General features: G+C 38.4%; 1 protein-coding gene across 3 annotated transcripts in view; it reads right to left on the bottom strand.

Annotated features, from left to right (window-relative positions):
* LOC308247546 (aldo-keto reductase family 1 member D1) overlaps positions 1 to 2486 on the bottom strand; it is a 47717-nt gene extending 45231 nt beyond the window's left edge. The window contains exon 1 of one of the 3 annotated variants that reach the window (XM_080666819.1): positions 2306 to 2486. In XM_080666819.1, the coding sequence (XP_080522945.1) occupies positions 2306 to 2398 (93 nt within the window). In that variant the 5' untranslated portion in view covers positions 2399 to 2486. The remainder of the gene's footprint in view (positions 1 to 2305) is intronic. The other 2 variants (XM_080666818.1, XM_080666820.1) reach the window with 2 other exon arrangements.
* Between the last annotated feature and the right edge of the window lie 10799 nt (positions 2487 to 13285).

Below are 13285 nucleotides of genomic sequence, written 5' to 3'. Positions count from 1 at the left end.
CTGGTAATATTTCTAATCACAAATGTGGTTTGTACACACATGATCTTCATTTCTAGTAGTATCCCTCTTACGTCATGTTCTTTAATTGGTATATGTCATACCTTGTGAAGTAACTTACAGCTCTTTTTGGGAAATGGCACATGACTGCTTTTGAATGTCTCTAACTCATAGCATTTATATATCCTAGGATATATATTTCAGGGCATATATTCCTAGATACTTTCACATATAGAAATAAACACAGAAAGTCATAGTTAGAAATATGCAGCTTCATTGATATAAGATATATTCATAGCAGGCAATATTGTATAGGGATTAGACAGAGCATAGAATCTGACCCCAAACTTCATTGGTTCAAATCCCTATTCTATTTCTTTGCATTATAAATGTGGGGCAATTTATTTAATCTCTCAGTTTTCTCATCTATAAAATTGGGTAAACTGGTATCTCATTCATAATGTGAGAATTAAATTAGAAAATGCATCTAATGTGAAGTACTTCCTGGCACTTAAGTGTTCAAAAAGTTTTATCTGTTATTATTGCATCCATTTGCATCTTCATGTTCTCTAATGCTCACATACATATGCATCCCCTTTCACAAACTCATTCCCTAATTTGACAAGCATTAGTTGAATACCTATTACCTACTAGACACTATGCTGGGAATACAGACCTAAATAAGACAGTCTCTTTCCTAATGGATTTCAGTCTTGTGGGGAAGATTACAGAGAAACTATGATTACAATACAGTATGATTAGTGCTACAATAGAGTTGACCATAAGGGGCTATATGAACACGCAGGAGGGGCAAGCCATGGTGGCTGGGACATGGGATTCTAAGCTGAGTTATATTTACGCAATGGAAAATTACTTGGCCATAAGAAAGGATGAAATTATGCATGGGCCTAGAGGATATTATGCTAAGTAAATAGGTCAGCAGAGAAAGGCATACAATGTAATTTCACTTATCTGTGGAATGTAAAGCATAAAATAAATGAACAAACAAAACAGAAATAGACTCATAGATACAGAGGGGGGTGGGGCTGCTAGGTGAGAAAAGTGAAGGGATTAAGAAGTATTAATCAGTAGTTATAAAATAGTCACAAGGTTATAGAGTACAGCCTAGGGAATATAGTCAATAATATTGTAATAACTATGTATGGTGCCAGATGGGTACTTGAAATATCAGGGAACCACTTTGTAAAGTGTATGATTATCGAACCACTATGCTGTATACCTGAAAATAATACAAAATAATATTGGATGTAAACTATAATTGAAAAAGAAAATTAAAACCAACAAAAAAAAATTTAACCATTCCCTTTCTTGTGTTTTCAAAGCGATCTTTTTTGTATTTTTAGAGTACCATTTACTCTCATCATCATTGTCCAATAATTAATTATTAAAAAGTGTACTTTTCACCCTGGTCCTTGTGGTTGGGTGTCGTCCCATGCGCCAGAAGTCACAGGTTCAATTACCAGTCAGGGTTGCTGGCTTGACCCCCAGTAGGGGACATACAAGAGGCAACTGATTGATGTTTCTCTCTCATTATTTTTTTTTAATATATTTTATTGATTTTTTACAGAGAGGAAGGAAGAGGGATAGTCAGAAACATCGATGAGAGAGAAACATCGATCAGTTGCCTCCTGCACACCTCCCACCGGGGATGTGCCCGCAACCAAGTTACATGCCCTTGACCGGAATCGAACCTGGGACCCTTCAGTCCGCAGGCTGATGCTCTATCCACTGAGCCAAACCGGTTCTGGCTCTCTCTCATTATTGATGTTTCTATCTCTCCTCCCTTCCTCTCTTTCTAAACTCAATAAAAACATATTTTAAAAATAAAAATAAAAAGTGTGTCTCTCCTGTTAGATTTTTAATCCCTAGGCAGCAAGACTATTTTCTTCATATTTGAAGTTTCTGGAGCTTAGTGCTTCATACATGGTAGGTTTTCACTGGATGTATTTTAGACTGAACTAAATGTGCTCAAATATGAACTTTAAAAAATCACAGGCCATAAACAGTAATTTCACGTGCCCGAGATCAATAAAATAATAAGCATCCATCTGAATTTTAGTAAAGAAAGCAGAAAGGTCCCATTCTCTAATCCAAGATCATTTTAAATCACAAATTGATTTAGTTTAATGTTTGGCTCAATACTCATTCAGCCAAACAATAGCCCTTGGAGGTTGCTTTCATTATTACAAAAAGTGAATCAATGAGATCTATTCAAAATGAATTGCAGATTATACTTTAGAAAAGTTTCTTATTAAAAAACAAAACACAGAAAGAGAGATAAACTTACCAATTTAGGCTCTGAGTAAGTACCAAGCCCAATGATAGGAATACTATTTCCATCACTTAGAGGTATCCGGTGATTTGCTGCTGTGAGGTCCATCTTGGAGAGCCTAGGACTTCAGATTTCTAGGAGTGATTCTGGACACTTTTGAACTGTGTCCTAGGGCCTATTTAATCAAAGAAAGGAGGGCCAGAGGGAGGAGCAGTGGGAGGGAAGAGAGATTGACAGATCTATTTCTCAACCTGTTTTCTTCCAGGTTGTTATGGAAATACTGAGATTGTCCTTTGAACTTTACCAGAGACATAAGAATAACTCATTGAGAGTTTATGCTTATACCTCTGCAAGAAAAAGATTGAAAAAACAAACGAAAGGAAAGGAATCGAGCAGGGTTCTATCAGGATGCTTTTGTTGCCAACTAACAGGTCTATCTCAAATTCTTATAGAATATAAAGGAAATTTATTGGTTCATATTCCTGAAAACGTCACCATTAGGACTAGCTTAAGGTGAGACTAGAGTAGTTCCTTTCCCAGAACTTCCCTGGAGATTCTGATGCAGCAGGACTGGGCAGGGGTCTGGATTGCTACCACCTAGGTCCTAGGTCAACTTGGAAACATTGGGCCAGAGGAACAAAGGAAAAGCCAGGAAACAGTTTCACACCCTCTGCCTCCTGGCTTTCTCAGCTGACTCTCCCCTCATCATTGAAAGACAGTAATCATCCTTGAAGTGACTCAGCTCCAGCTTAAAGCCCACTAAAACAGAGAGCTTACTTCCTCCATAGCTCATCTACTGATGGACATTTGGACTGCTTCCAAATCTTGGCTATTGTAAATAACACTGCAATTAACACAACCTGTCTTCTAATCATGGAGGGATTGAGCAAAAAAGTAAAAAAGAGAAAAAGAACTCATGGACACAGACAACAGTGTGGTGAATGCAGGGGGAGGGGGTGGAAAAGGGTATGGGGGGGGAGAAAAAAAAGAATACAAACTGGAAACAGCACGAAGTCCATCAATGGGTGGATCAATAAACAAATTGTGGCATATTCATACAAAGGAATATGTTTTGTTGCTCCTCAGCAACACAAAGGAACCAATTCCTTATGCAACAGCATCAATGCATCTCAAAATCATCATGCTTAAGAAAAAGAAAGACACAAAAGAGCACACAAATTATAATTCTGTAAGACCCCCAAAGGGACCCTTACTCTATCTCACGGATCGGCGGCAACCCCAATCATCCGCAGGAGGCGTCACTTGATGCAAACAGCAAGAGGCTTTATTCCAGCGCGCTGGGGCTCAACTCCTGACTCACGCGAGTGAGGAGTAGAACCCCGAGCAGACAGTCTTACAAGTATATATAGGCAAAAACTATACATCGGGGGGTTACACATGTGAGGGGGAAGAGAGGACAAAGCCGCCAGGAAATTCCAACAGGGCTCGTTAATAACATGTTTAATGACAGGGCCTAAGTTTTCAGTCAACAGTCCCATCCTGTAATCTCCTGTCCTGCTTTTCTTATCTGTCAGAGCACTATTTGCTTTATCTGCTCTTAACTCAGTGCTATTTTCCTGGGACAGGTCCAAGGGTCTTGTTCCCACCACCGGCGAAGGGGGAAGACCTTGGAGTTTTAAGATAAAACGGACAGCTGTAAGAAAACTTTACTCTTTCAGTTAGGGTTTGCTTTTTTCCTGAAGCTCCATTTTCCATTGTTGCTTTTTAATCTCTGGAGTTAAGAAGTTCAGGATTTGCCTCGATAAGATAAAGTAAACAAAATTCTTTACCTTTCAATTCCATTTACATGAAACTAGAAAAGACACATCTCATTTACAGTGATAGGACACTGGTCAGTGATTGTCTGAGGTCTGGGGTGGAAGGTTGGAATTCACTGGGAAGGGACACAAGGAATCTTTTGAAATGATGGAAATGTCTCCTGTATCTAATTGTGGTGGTGGGATATATTTTGCCAAATATTATCTAACTATATTCTTATATGTGTACATTTTATTGTATGTAAATTATACCCCTATAGAGTTTATGTAAAATGTATTATTTGTACTTTTAACCTCTTCTCAGAGGTTTAACTTGAACTCCATTTATCATGTTCCTGAGTTTTATATCATTGCTATCATGTATTTTATACATATTTTAATAGCTCCCACATTTTTTGTTCTTTTTATTTTCAGTCAATGATTATTTAGATTTACCCAAATGGTTAATTTTGGGAAGCTCATTTCTTCCCTCCCTCCCTCCTTTCCTCTCTCTCTTCCTCCCTTCCTTCTTTCCACCTTTCTTCCCTTCTTTCCCTTCCCTGGCTTTACCAGCATTGATTGAGTTATTTCAGTTTATTTCCTTTTCCTTGCAGTGGTTGCTGACCTCTAGGTCCAACCTCATGGAAGGCTGGGTGTTTATCTTTGTCTTGGCTTTATATTACATTTAGCAAGTAAACATGAGATTGATCTGGGATGAATCTGAACCAATTCCAGAACTCTGGGGCCAAGGTGAATCAATGTACTTTTGAAGGCTCTTTCCATAAAACCTGCTGAAAATTGCAATATTGTAGAAGGAGAAAATGCATTATTGCATAAGACCCAGGGCAATATGATTATTCATTGATGAATCTGTGTCTCCTAGACAATGAGCTCTTGGAGGTGGGGTACTAGCATAGCATAATGTAATAGAGACTGAAAAAAAATGTTGTTTGAAATTCAGTTTGTATGGGTGGTGTAGCCTCCAGATAATGAAGCAAAGAACTTCAGAGTTGGAATAAACTTTGTAAAGATAATGCAGTATTAACAGAGTAACACAGTATTAATGTCCTAATTGCACTATTTGTTTAATGGTTTGGCAACCTTATTAAAAATCAGTTGAGCATAGACACATGAATTTAATTATTTTATTTTTTTTTGGAGTCTTTCATTTATTTTTTGGTTATTGAATATTGTTTAGATAGGTGAAAGTGTGACTGTAGATTTCAGGCACCAATTAATACTTTGGTACTGTTTTTGTGTGTTTGTTTGTTTTTTACATATGGCTAGATTGGCAAATATCAAGATGACATATACTTTTGTTCATAAAATGCAATTAATTTACACTGAGAAAATTTAAATTATTTCCCTGATGATTCTGTTATTTAATACTAAAGTAATTTGTAAAGCTATTATGTGGCTTTCCATGATCATGTCTTCCACAAGGCAGTTCTTCACAAAGAAACAAAGTTTTAATAATCACTTTATATGGATTGCTGTGTGAAATAAAACTCCAAATTACTATATCTTAGAACTTTGGAGTCTCTTGCAAATGCATTAGGAAAGTCGTTTTTTAAAAAATTCTTTATTGTTTAAGACTTAGAGGTCCTAGACTCTCGATTCCAATAATTACAGGCTGTTGTTGTTCCTTGTGATTAAGCCCCTATCCCAGTAGTCGGCAAACTCATTAGTCAACAGCGTGGCAAACCACCGCTTGCGAGCCACAGTTTGCCAACCACTAAGGTATTACATATGTCTCCTTCCCCCTGATGGAGGTTTAAGGTATTACATATGTCTCCTTCTCTCCCCAGCCATTTCCTCCTCCCCTCCCTCGCCCCCCTTCCCCGCAGCACATGACCTCACCCCCCTAGTGTCTGTGTCCATTGGTTATGCTTATATGCATGCATACAAGTCCTTTGGTTGATCTCTTACCCCCCTACCCCTTCCCTCTGAGGTTTGATGGTCTGTTCAATGCTTCTCTGTCTCTGGATCTATTTTTGTTCACCAGTTTATGTTGTTCATTATATTCCACAAATGAGTGAGATCATGAGGTATTTATCTTTCTCTGACTGGCTTATTTCGCTTAGCATAATGTACTCCAGGTCCACCCATGCTGTTGTGAATGGTAAGAGTTCTTTATTTTTTACAGCAGTGTAGTATTCCATTCTGTAGATGTACCACCACTTTTTTTAAAAAATGTATTTTATTGTTTTTTTACAGGGAGGAAGGGAGAGGGATAGAGAGTCAGAAACATTGATGAGAGGGAAACATCAATCAGCTGCCTCCTGCACACTCCCCACTGGGTATGTGCCCGCAACCAAGGTACATGCCCTTGACCAGAATCGAACCTGGGACCCTTGAGTCTGCAGGCCAACGCTCTATCCACTGAGCCAAACTGGTTAGAGCTGTACTACCATTTTTTAATTCACTCATCTGCTGATGGGCACATAGGCTGTTTCCAAATCTTAGCTATTGTAAATTGTGCTGCTATGAACATAGGGGTGCATATATCCTTTCTGATTGGTGTTTCTGATTTCTTGGGATATATTCCTAGAAGTGGGATTACTGGGTCAAATGGGAGTTCCATTTTTAATTTTTTGAGGAAACTCCATACTGTTTTCCACAGTGGCTGTATCAGTCTGCATTCCCACCAGCAGTGCACGAGGGTTCCTTTTTCTCCACATCCTCACCAGCACTTGTTATTTGTTAATTTGTTGATGATAGCCATTCTGACAGGTGTGAGATGGTACCTCATTGTTGTTTTGATTTGCATCTCTTGGATGATTAGTGACTTTGAGCATGTTTTCATATATCTCTTGGCCTTTTGTATGTCCACTTTTGAAAAGTATCTATTTAGGTCCTTTACCAATTTTTTAATTGGATTGTTTATCTTCCTTTTGTTAAGATGTATGAGTTCCCTAAACATTTTGGAGATTTAGACCCTTATCAGAGATAATATTGGCAAATATGTTCTCCCATGCAGTGGGCTTTCTTGTTGCTGTGCAGAAGCTTTTTGTTTTGATGTAGTCCCATTTGTTTATTTTATCCTTTGTTTCCATTGTCCTAGGTGTTGTATCGGTGAAGATATTGCTACAACATATGCCTCATATTTTGCTGCCCATGGCTTCTTCTAAACTTTTTATGGTTTCCTGTCTTACATTTAAGTCCTTTATCCATTTTGAGTTTCTTTTGGTGTATGGTGTAAGTTGGTGGTCTAGCTTCTTCTTCTTCTTCTTTTTTTTTTTTTTTTTTTTGCATGTATCTGTCCAATTTTCCCAACACCATTTATTAAAGAGACTCTCTTGACTCCATTGTATGATCTCGTCTTCTTTGTCAAATATTAATTGAGCATAATGGCTTGGGTTGATTTCTGGGTTCTCTGTTCTGTTCCATTAGTCTATATGTCAGTTCTTATGCCAGTATCAGGCTGTTTTGAGAATAGTGGTATTGTAATATAGCTTGATACCTGGTATTGTGATTTCTACAAATTTGTTCTTCTTTGTCAGGATTGCTGAGGCTATTTGGGGTCTTTTTTTATTCCATATAAATTTTTGGGGAGTTTGTTCTAGGTCTTTGAAGCATGCCATTGGTATTTTAATGGGATTGAATTGAATCTATAGATTACTTTGGGTAGTATGAACATTTTAATGATGTTGATTCTACAAACCCATGAACACGGTATATTCTTCCATTTGTTTATGTCTTCCTCTATCTCTTGTTTTCAGTGTCCTGTAGTTTTCTGAGTATAGGTCTTTTACCTCCTTAATTAAGTTTATTCCTAGGTATCTTAATTTTTTTGTTGCAATGGTAAATGGAATTGTTTTTTTAGTTTATCTTTCTGTGAATTCATTATTGTTGTATAAAAAAGCCATAGGTTTCTGGGTGTTAATTTTGTATCCTGCTACATTGCCGCATTCATCTATTAGTTCTAGTAGTTTTTTGATGGAATCTTTAGGGTTTTCTATGTACAATATCATGTCATCTGTGAATAATGATAGTTTTACTTCTTCTTTTCCAGTTTGGATGCCTTTTATTTCTTCTTCTTGTCTGATTGCTATGGCTAGCACTTCTAGTACTATGTCGAACAGGAGTGGTGAAAGTGGGCATCCCTGTCTTGTTCCTGTTCTTAGGGGAAATGGTTTTAGTTTATGCCCATTGAGTATGATGTTGGCTGTAGGTTTGTCATATAAGGCTTTTATTATGTTGTGGTATGATCCCTCTATTCCCACTTTGCTGAGAGTTTTTATCAAGAAAAGGTATTGGATTTTGTCAAATGCTTTTTCTGCATCAATTGATATGATTATGTGATTTTTGTCTCTCAATTTGTTTATGTGATGTATCATGTTTATTGATTTGTGGATATTGTACCATCCTTGCATCCCCAGAATAAATCCCACTTGGTCATGGTGTATGATCTTTCTAATGTATTGCTGAATCCGATTTGCTAGACTTTTGTTGAGGTTTTTAATCATCTATGTTCATCAGGGATATTGGCCTGTAGTTCTCTTTCTTTGTAGTGTCTTTATCTGGTTTTGGGATTAAGGTAATGCTGGCTTCATAGAAAGAGCTTAGAAATGTTCCTTCCTCTTGAATTTTTTGGAATAGTCTGAGGAGGATAGGTTTCAGTTCTTTTTTGAATGTTTGGTAAAACTCCCCTATGAAGCTATCTGGCCCAGGGTTTTTGTTTGCTGGAAGTTTTTTGATTACTGCTTCAATTTCCTCCATAGTTATCAGCATATTCAGGTTTTTTTACTTTTCCTGATTGAGTTTTGGAAGGTTGTATTTTTCTAGGAACATGTCCATTTCTTCTAGGTTGATCAGTTTGTTAGAATAGAGTTATTCATAGTATTTTTTTTTACAATCCTTTGTATTTCTGTGGGGTCTGTTGTTATTTCGCCTCTTTCATTTCTGATTATGTTTATTTGGAGAGCCTGGCTAAGAGGTTCATCAATCTTGTTTACCCTTCTAAACAACCAGCTCTTGGTTTTATTGATCGTTTGTATTGTTTTCTTTTGGTCTCTATGTCATTTATTTCCACCCTGATCATTATTATTTCCTTCCTTCTGCTCACTCTGGGCTTTTCTTGTTGCGCTCTGGGGCATGTATTGAACCGTGACCTCCTGGTTCATAGGTCGACTCTAAACCACAGAGCCACGCCCACCAGGCTGGATACCAGTTCTTTACAGTATCTTTCTTGCAGCAAAAGTTTTAAATTTTAATGAATTCTCACATATCAATTTTTTCTTTCCTGGATCTTGTTGTTGGTGTTGTATGAAAAAATTCATTGCCAAACCCATAGATTTTCTCCTATGTTATAATCTAGAGGTTTCATACTTTTGCATTTGATATTTAGGTCTATGATTTGTTTTGAGTTAATTTTTATGAAAGGTCTAGGGTCTGTGGTAGATTATTTTTTTAAAATTGATTTTGATAGAGAGAGAGTGAGAGAGAAACAGCTATGTGTTGCCCACTGGTAACATGCCCAGACCAGGGATTGAATCCGCAACCTGGGTATGTGCCCTGATTGGCAATCAAACCTGTGACCTTTTGGTGTACAGGAGGATGCTCTAATCAACTGAGCCCCACTGGCCAGAGCAAGATTCTTCTTCTTTTTTTTTTTCTCTTTTTGCATGTAGCTGCTCAGCTGTTACAGCATTACATAGTATTTGTTAAAAAAAAACTATTCTTTTTCTATTGAATTGCTGTTGCTACTTTATAAAAACTTATTTGAATATGTTTGTGCAGGTATATTTCTGGACTCTCTATTCTGCTCCATTGATCTGTTTGTCTAATCTTTTGCCAATACCATACTGTAATCATTGATGTAGCTTTACAGTAAGTCCAGTAGTGTCAGTCTTCTGACTTTATTCTTATATTTTAATATGGTGTTGACTATTCTGGTGCTTTTGTCTTTCCATATAAACTTTAGAATCAATGTTTGTTATTCACAAAATAACTTGATGAGGTTTTGATTGCGATTGTGTTGAATCTATAGATCAAGTTGCAAACAATTCACATTTTTGAAATATTGAGTTTATGTGCATAGAATATCTTTACATTTATTCATATCTTATTTTATTTTATTCATCAGTTTTATAGTTTTCTTGGCCATATTTTGTTAGTTATATACTTGAATATTTCATTTTTTTGCATGCTAATGTTAATGCTCTTGTGTTTTTTTAAATCAAATTTCAATTGTTCAGCCCTCGCCAGGTTGCTCAGTTGGTTAGAACATGTCCAGATATACCATTTGTGGGTTTGATCCCCAGTCAGGGCACATACAAAAAGCAACAATTGTCTGAATAAAATAAGTGGAACAACAAAATTGATATTTCACTCTCTCTCTCTCTCTCAAAAATCAATTTTAAAATTTCAATTGTTCCTTGTTGGTGTATTAGAAAGCAGTTGACTACTGTGTATTCATAACCTATCCTGCAGCCTTAATTGCCATAATTACTTGTTAATTCCAGACTTTTTTTATTTTCAATTTGGGGGGATTTTCTATGCAGTGAGTCATGGAATTTACAAAGAAAGTTTTATTTCTTCCCTCACAATCTGTATCTTTTCTTTTCTTTACTCTTCTCTTCTCTTCTTTCCTTTTCTTTCCTTTCCTTCCTTTCCTTTCCTTTCCTTTCCTTTCCTTTCCTTTCCTTTCCTTTCCTTTCCTTTCCTTTCCTTTCCTTTCCTTTCCTTTCCTTTCCTTTCCTTTCCTTTCCTTTCCTTTCCTTTCCTTGTGCTATTGCTTTATCTAGGGCTTTCAGTAAAATGTTGAATCAGAGTGATGAGAGGGAACAACTTTGCTTGTTCTCACTGATCTAAGTAGGGAAGCATCCAGATTCTCACTATCAAATATTTGTTAGCTGTAGGTTTTTGTAGAAGTTCATTATTATGTTAGGAATTGAGGAATTGCCTCTATTTCTAGTTTGCTGGTAGTTTTTTTTTTGTTTTTTTTTTACCATAAAGAGCTGTAGAGTCCCAGACATCTCTCTTCTCTCTTCTACACTCAAGAAAGAATAATGACTGTGAAATATAGAGACACTATTTCTGGTTAAGCAACGGTAATTGAAAGAAATTCCTCAAAATTAGAAAATTTCTTTGTTATATTGAAGTCAGTTAGAGTAGAATGGATGAAAAGAAAGAACATTAAAGGTAGTACAAGTTTTCTCCCATTCCAAACTAGAATTAAGGGATAGAACATGTTAAAATAGAAAAAAAAACCTCTTAAAGGGTGGTAGAGAGCCACATGTTATAGAACAAAATAGATACTCATGTCCTCAGAATCCAGTACAATAATGTTCAAAGATGAGATGGGTGAGATTGCATGGTTTGATATAATAAAAGGCAAAGCTTCTGAAAAGGAACCAGAAGTTCTAAAAAAATACAAACCTGATTACCTAATCACAAATGGCTTCAACACAGAAGGTAAGGTGGCTCTATTTGGAGAACTCAGTGTTTGTTGGAAAGCACTAGTTTGAGCTCTTGAATGGACATGTACAAAGGGAAGACAGAAGCGCATGAGGCATGGAATACACCTTGAGAAGTAATGGCAGGGATGCTAAATCCAAAATGTAATGAGGCCTGCCATTTTTGTTTTTTAAGCCTATGGTGGCTGCCTGGTGGGGTGGCTGTGTGCAGGAGGATGTCTGTCCCTTCCTGGAGGGTTGGGGGAGTGGCTGTGGAGATGAGGACATGGTGGCATAGGTGACAGCTACAGGTCACAATGGACAGCAAAAGCTTAAAGGCGGCCTGTGGCAGGGGTGGGAGGGAGGTGCGTGTGGTTCGGACCCAGGCGGAGGCTTGGTTGAGGATGTGCAGGTCTTAATGTAAGACAGAAATTGGCAGCAACGTGACGCTATGGCAGGGCGGTGCCCAGAGCAGCCGTGTGCTACATTTTTGACAGCTCCCTGGGGAAGCTGCTGCAGCGGCTGTGCCAAGGGCAATTTTGTCATGTTCAAGTGCATTCCCATATTTAAGAGCAACTTCTTCCAAGTCAGCCAAAGAGGAGAAGTGAGCGATGTGCACAACAGTGTGCAAATGGTCCCTGTGGGCATTGCATACACCAGCCCGACCTCACCATACCTGTTGTTATGCTGCTGGCACGACCAGCTGTCAGCGGTGCAGTCTGTGCCAAGCATGACGGACACACCCAGGGAAGGGGACTCCAGTCAGAGAAGAGCTTGCAGCTGACCAGGCTGTTTCCTTTGAAGTTTGTAAAGCTCTGTCTACAGTCATGAGAAATAACAGCTCACTTGAAGCTCACCACTGGCTGCTCTTTTTACCTACAATTATGCCCCCTTTAGATGCAAAGGAAGCTCTGTTTGCACACTGGGAAGACCTCAGACTGCCAGTGGAGGCTTAGAGGGGTGACAGTTTGGGACATGATGGACATGCCTGCGTTGGAGGCAGAGGCAGGAACAGCCCAGCAGCAAGCTTTGGCAGAGGCTCTCAGATGGGAGCCCGAGTGCTTCAGGAGAACAACGAAGGCTGCTCTCCTAGGCTGCCTGGGAAACACCGCCTGTGGAAGGGCTCAGGCCAGATGAGCCACCCTGTGGAGGCCTTGCCACACTGCAGAGGCTCTGATTGTGTCTGAATATGCGAGGTCCCTTAGATGTCTGCTCCCCTGACCCCACACCTCATATTGTAATGCTGTCAGCAGCATCCCGACTGTCCTGTTGGTTCTGGAACACGTAGGTACTGCTGAGGACTTGGGCAGTCTGATCTGCCATGGGACACTTTAATTATGAGAAAGCCTTTTATTTGTGCCATGAACTGACTTTTGCATAAATCTGTGGCATTGCAGCATACTTTGCACACAGATGCACAATTTGTTAGTAGCTACCAGGATGTAAAATGGGCATAGCTTTTGACCAGCAGTCTCCCATGAGGAATCTATTTTGCAGACAAGTGTATAAAATAAAAGTGTGAAGATGCTAAAAAAAAAAAAAAAAGGACTATGGTGGTTTTATCAGAGAATCAAAGGTCTGTTGAGGGGCAGTAAAATGATCAAGAAAGGGATGTGCTTACACTAGGAATTCATGGGGTTATGGGTTGAGTTATGTCCCACAAAAAGATACATTGAGGTCTTCCCCCAGTACTTGAGGGAAGACTAGCAAATGGGCATTTCTGTATGCTTCCTCTGCACTAAGCACTGGTGTGAAGACCAATTAAGAACTGTTACTTTGTTTGCTACTGTCCCATTGAATGTGTGACCAAAAGGCCCAGTGGCTATTAAAGTAAGGAT

Source organism: Plecotus auritus (assembly GCF_963455305.1).
Source record: "Plecotus auritus genome assembly, chromosome: 4".
Classification (NCBI taxonomy): Eukaryota; Metazoa; Chordata; class Mammalia; order Chiroptera; family Vespertilionidae; genus Plecotus; species Plecotus auritus.
The sequence above is the reverse complement of the archived record's forward strand: the minus strand, read 5'-3'. Positions and strand labels throughout refer to the sequence as shown.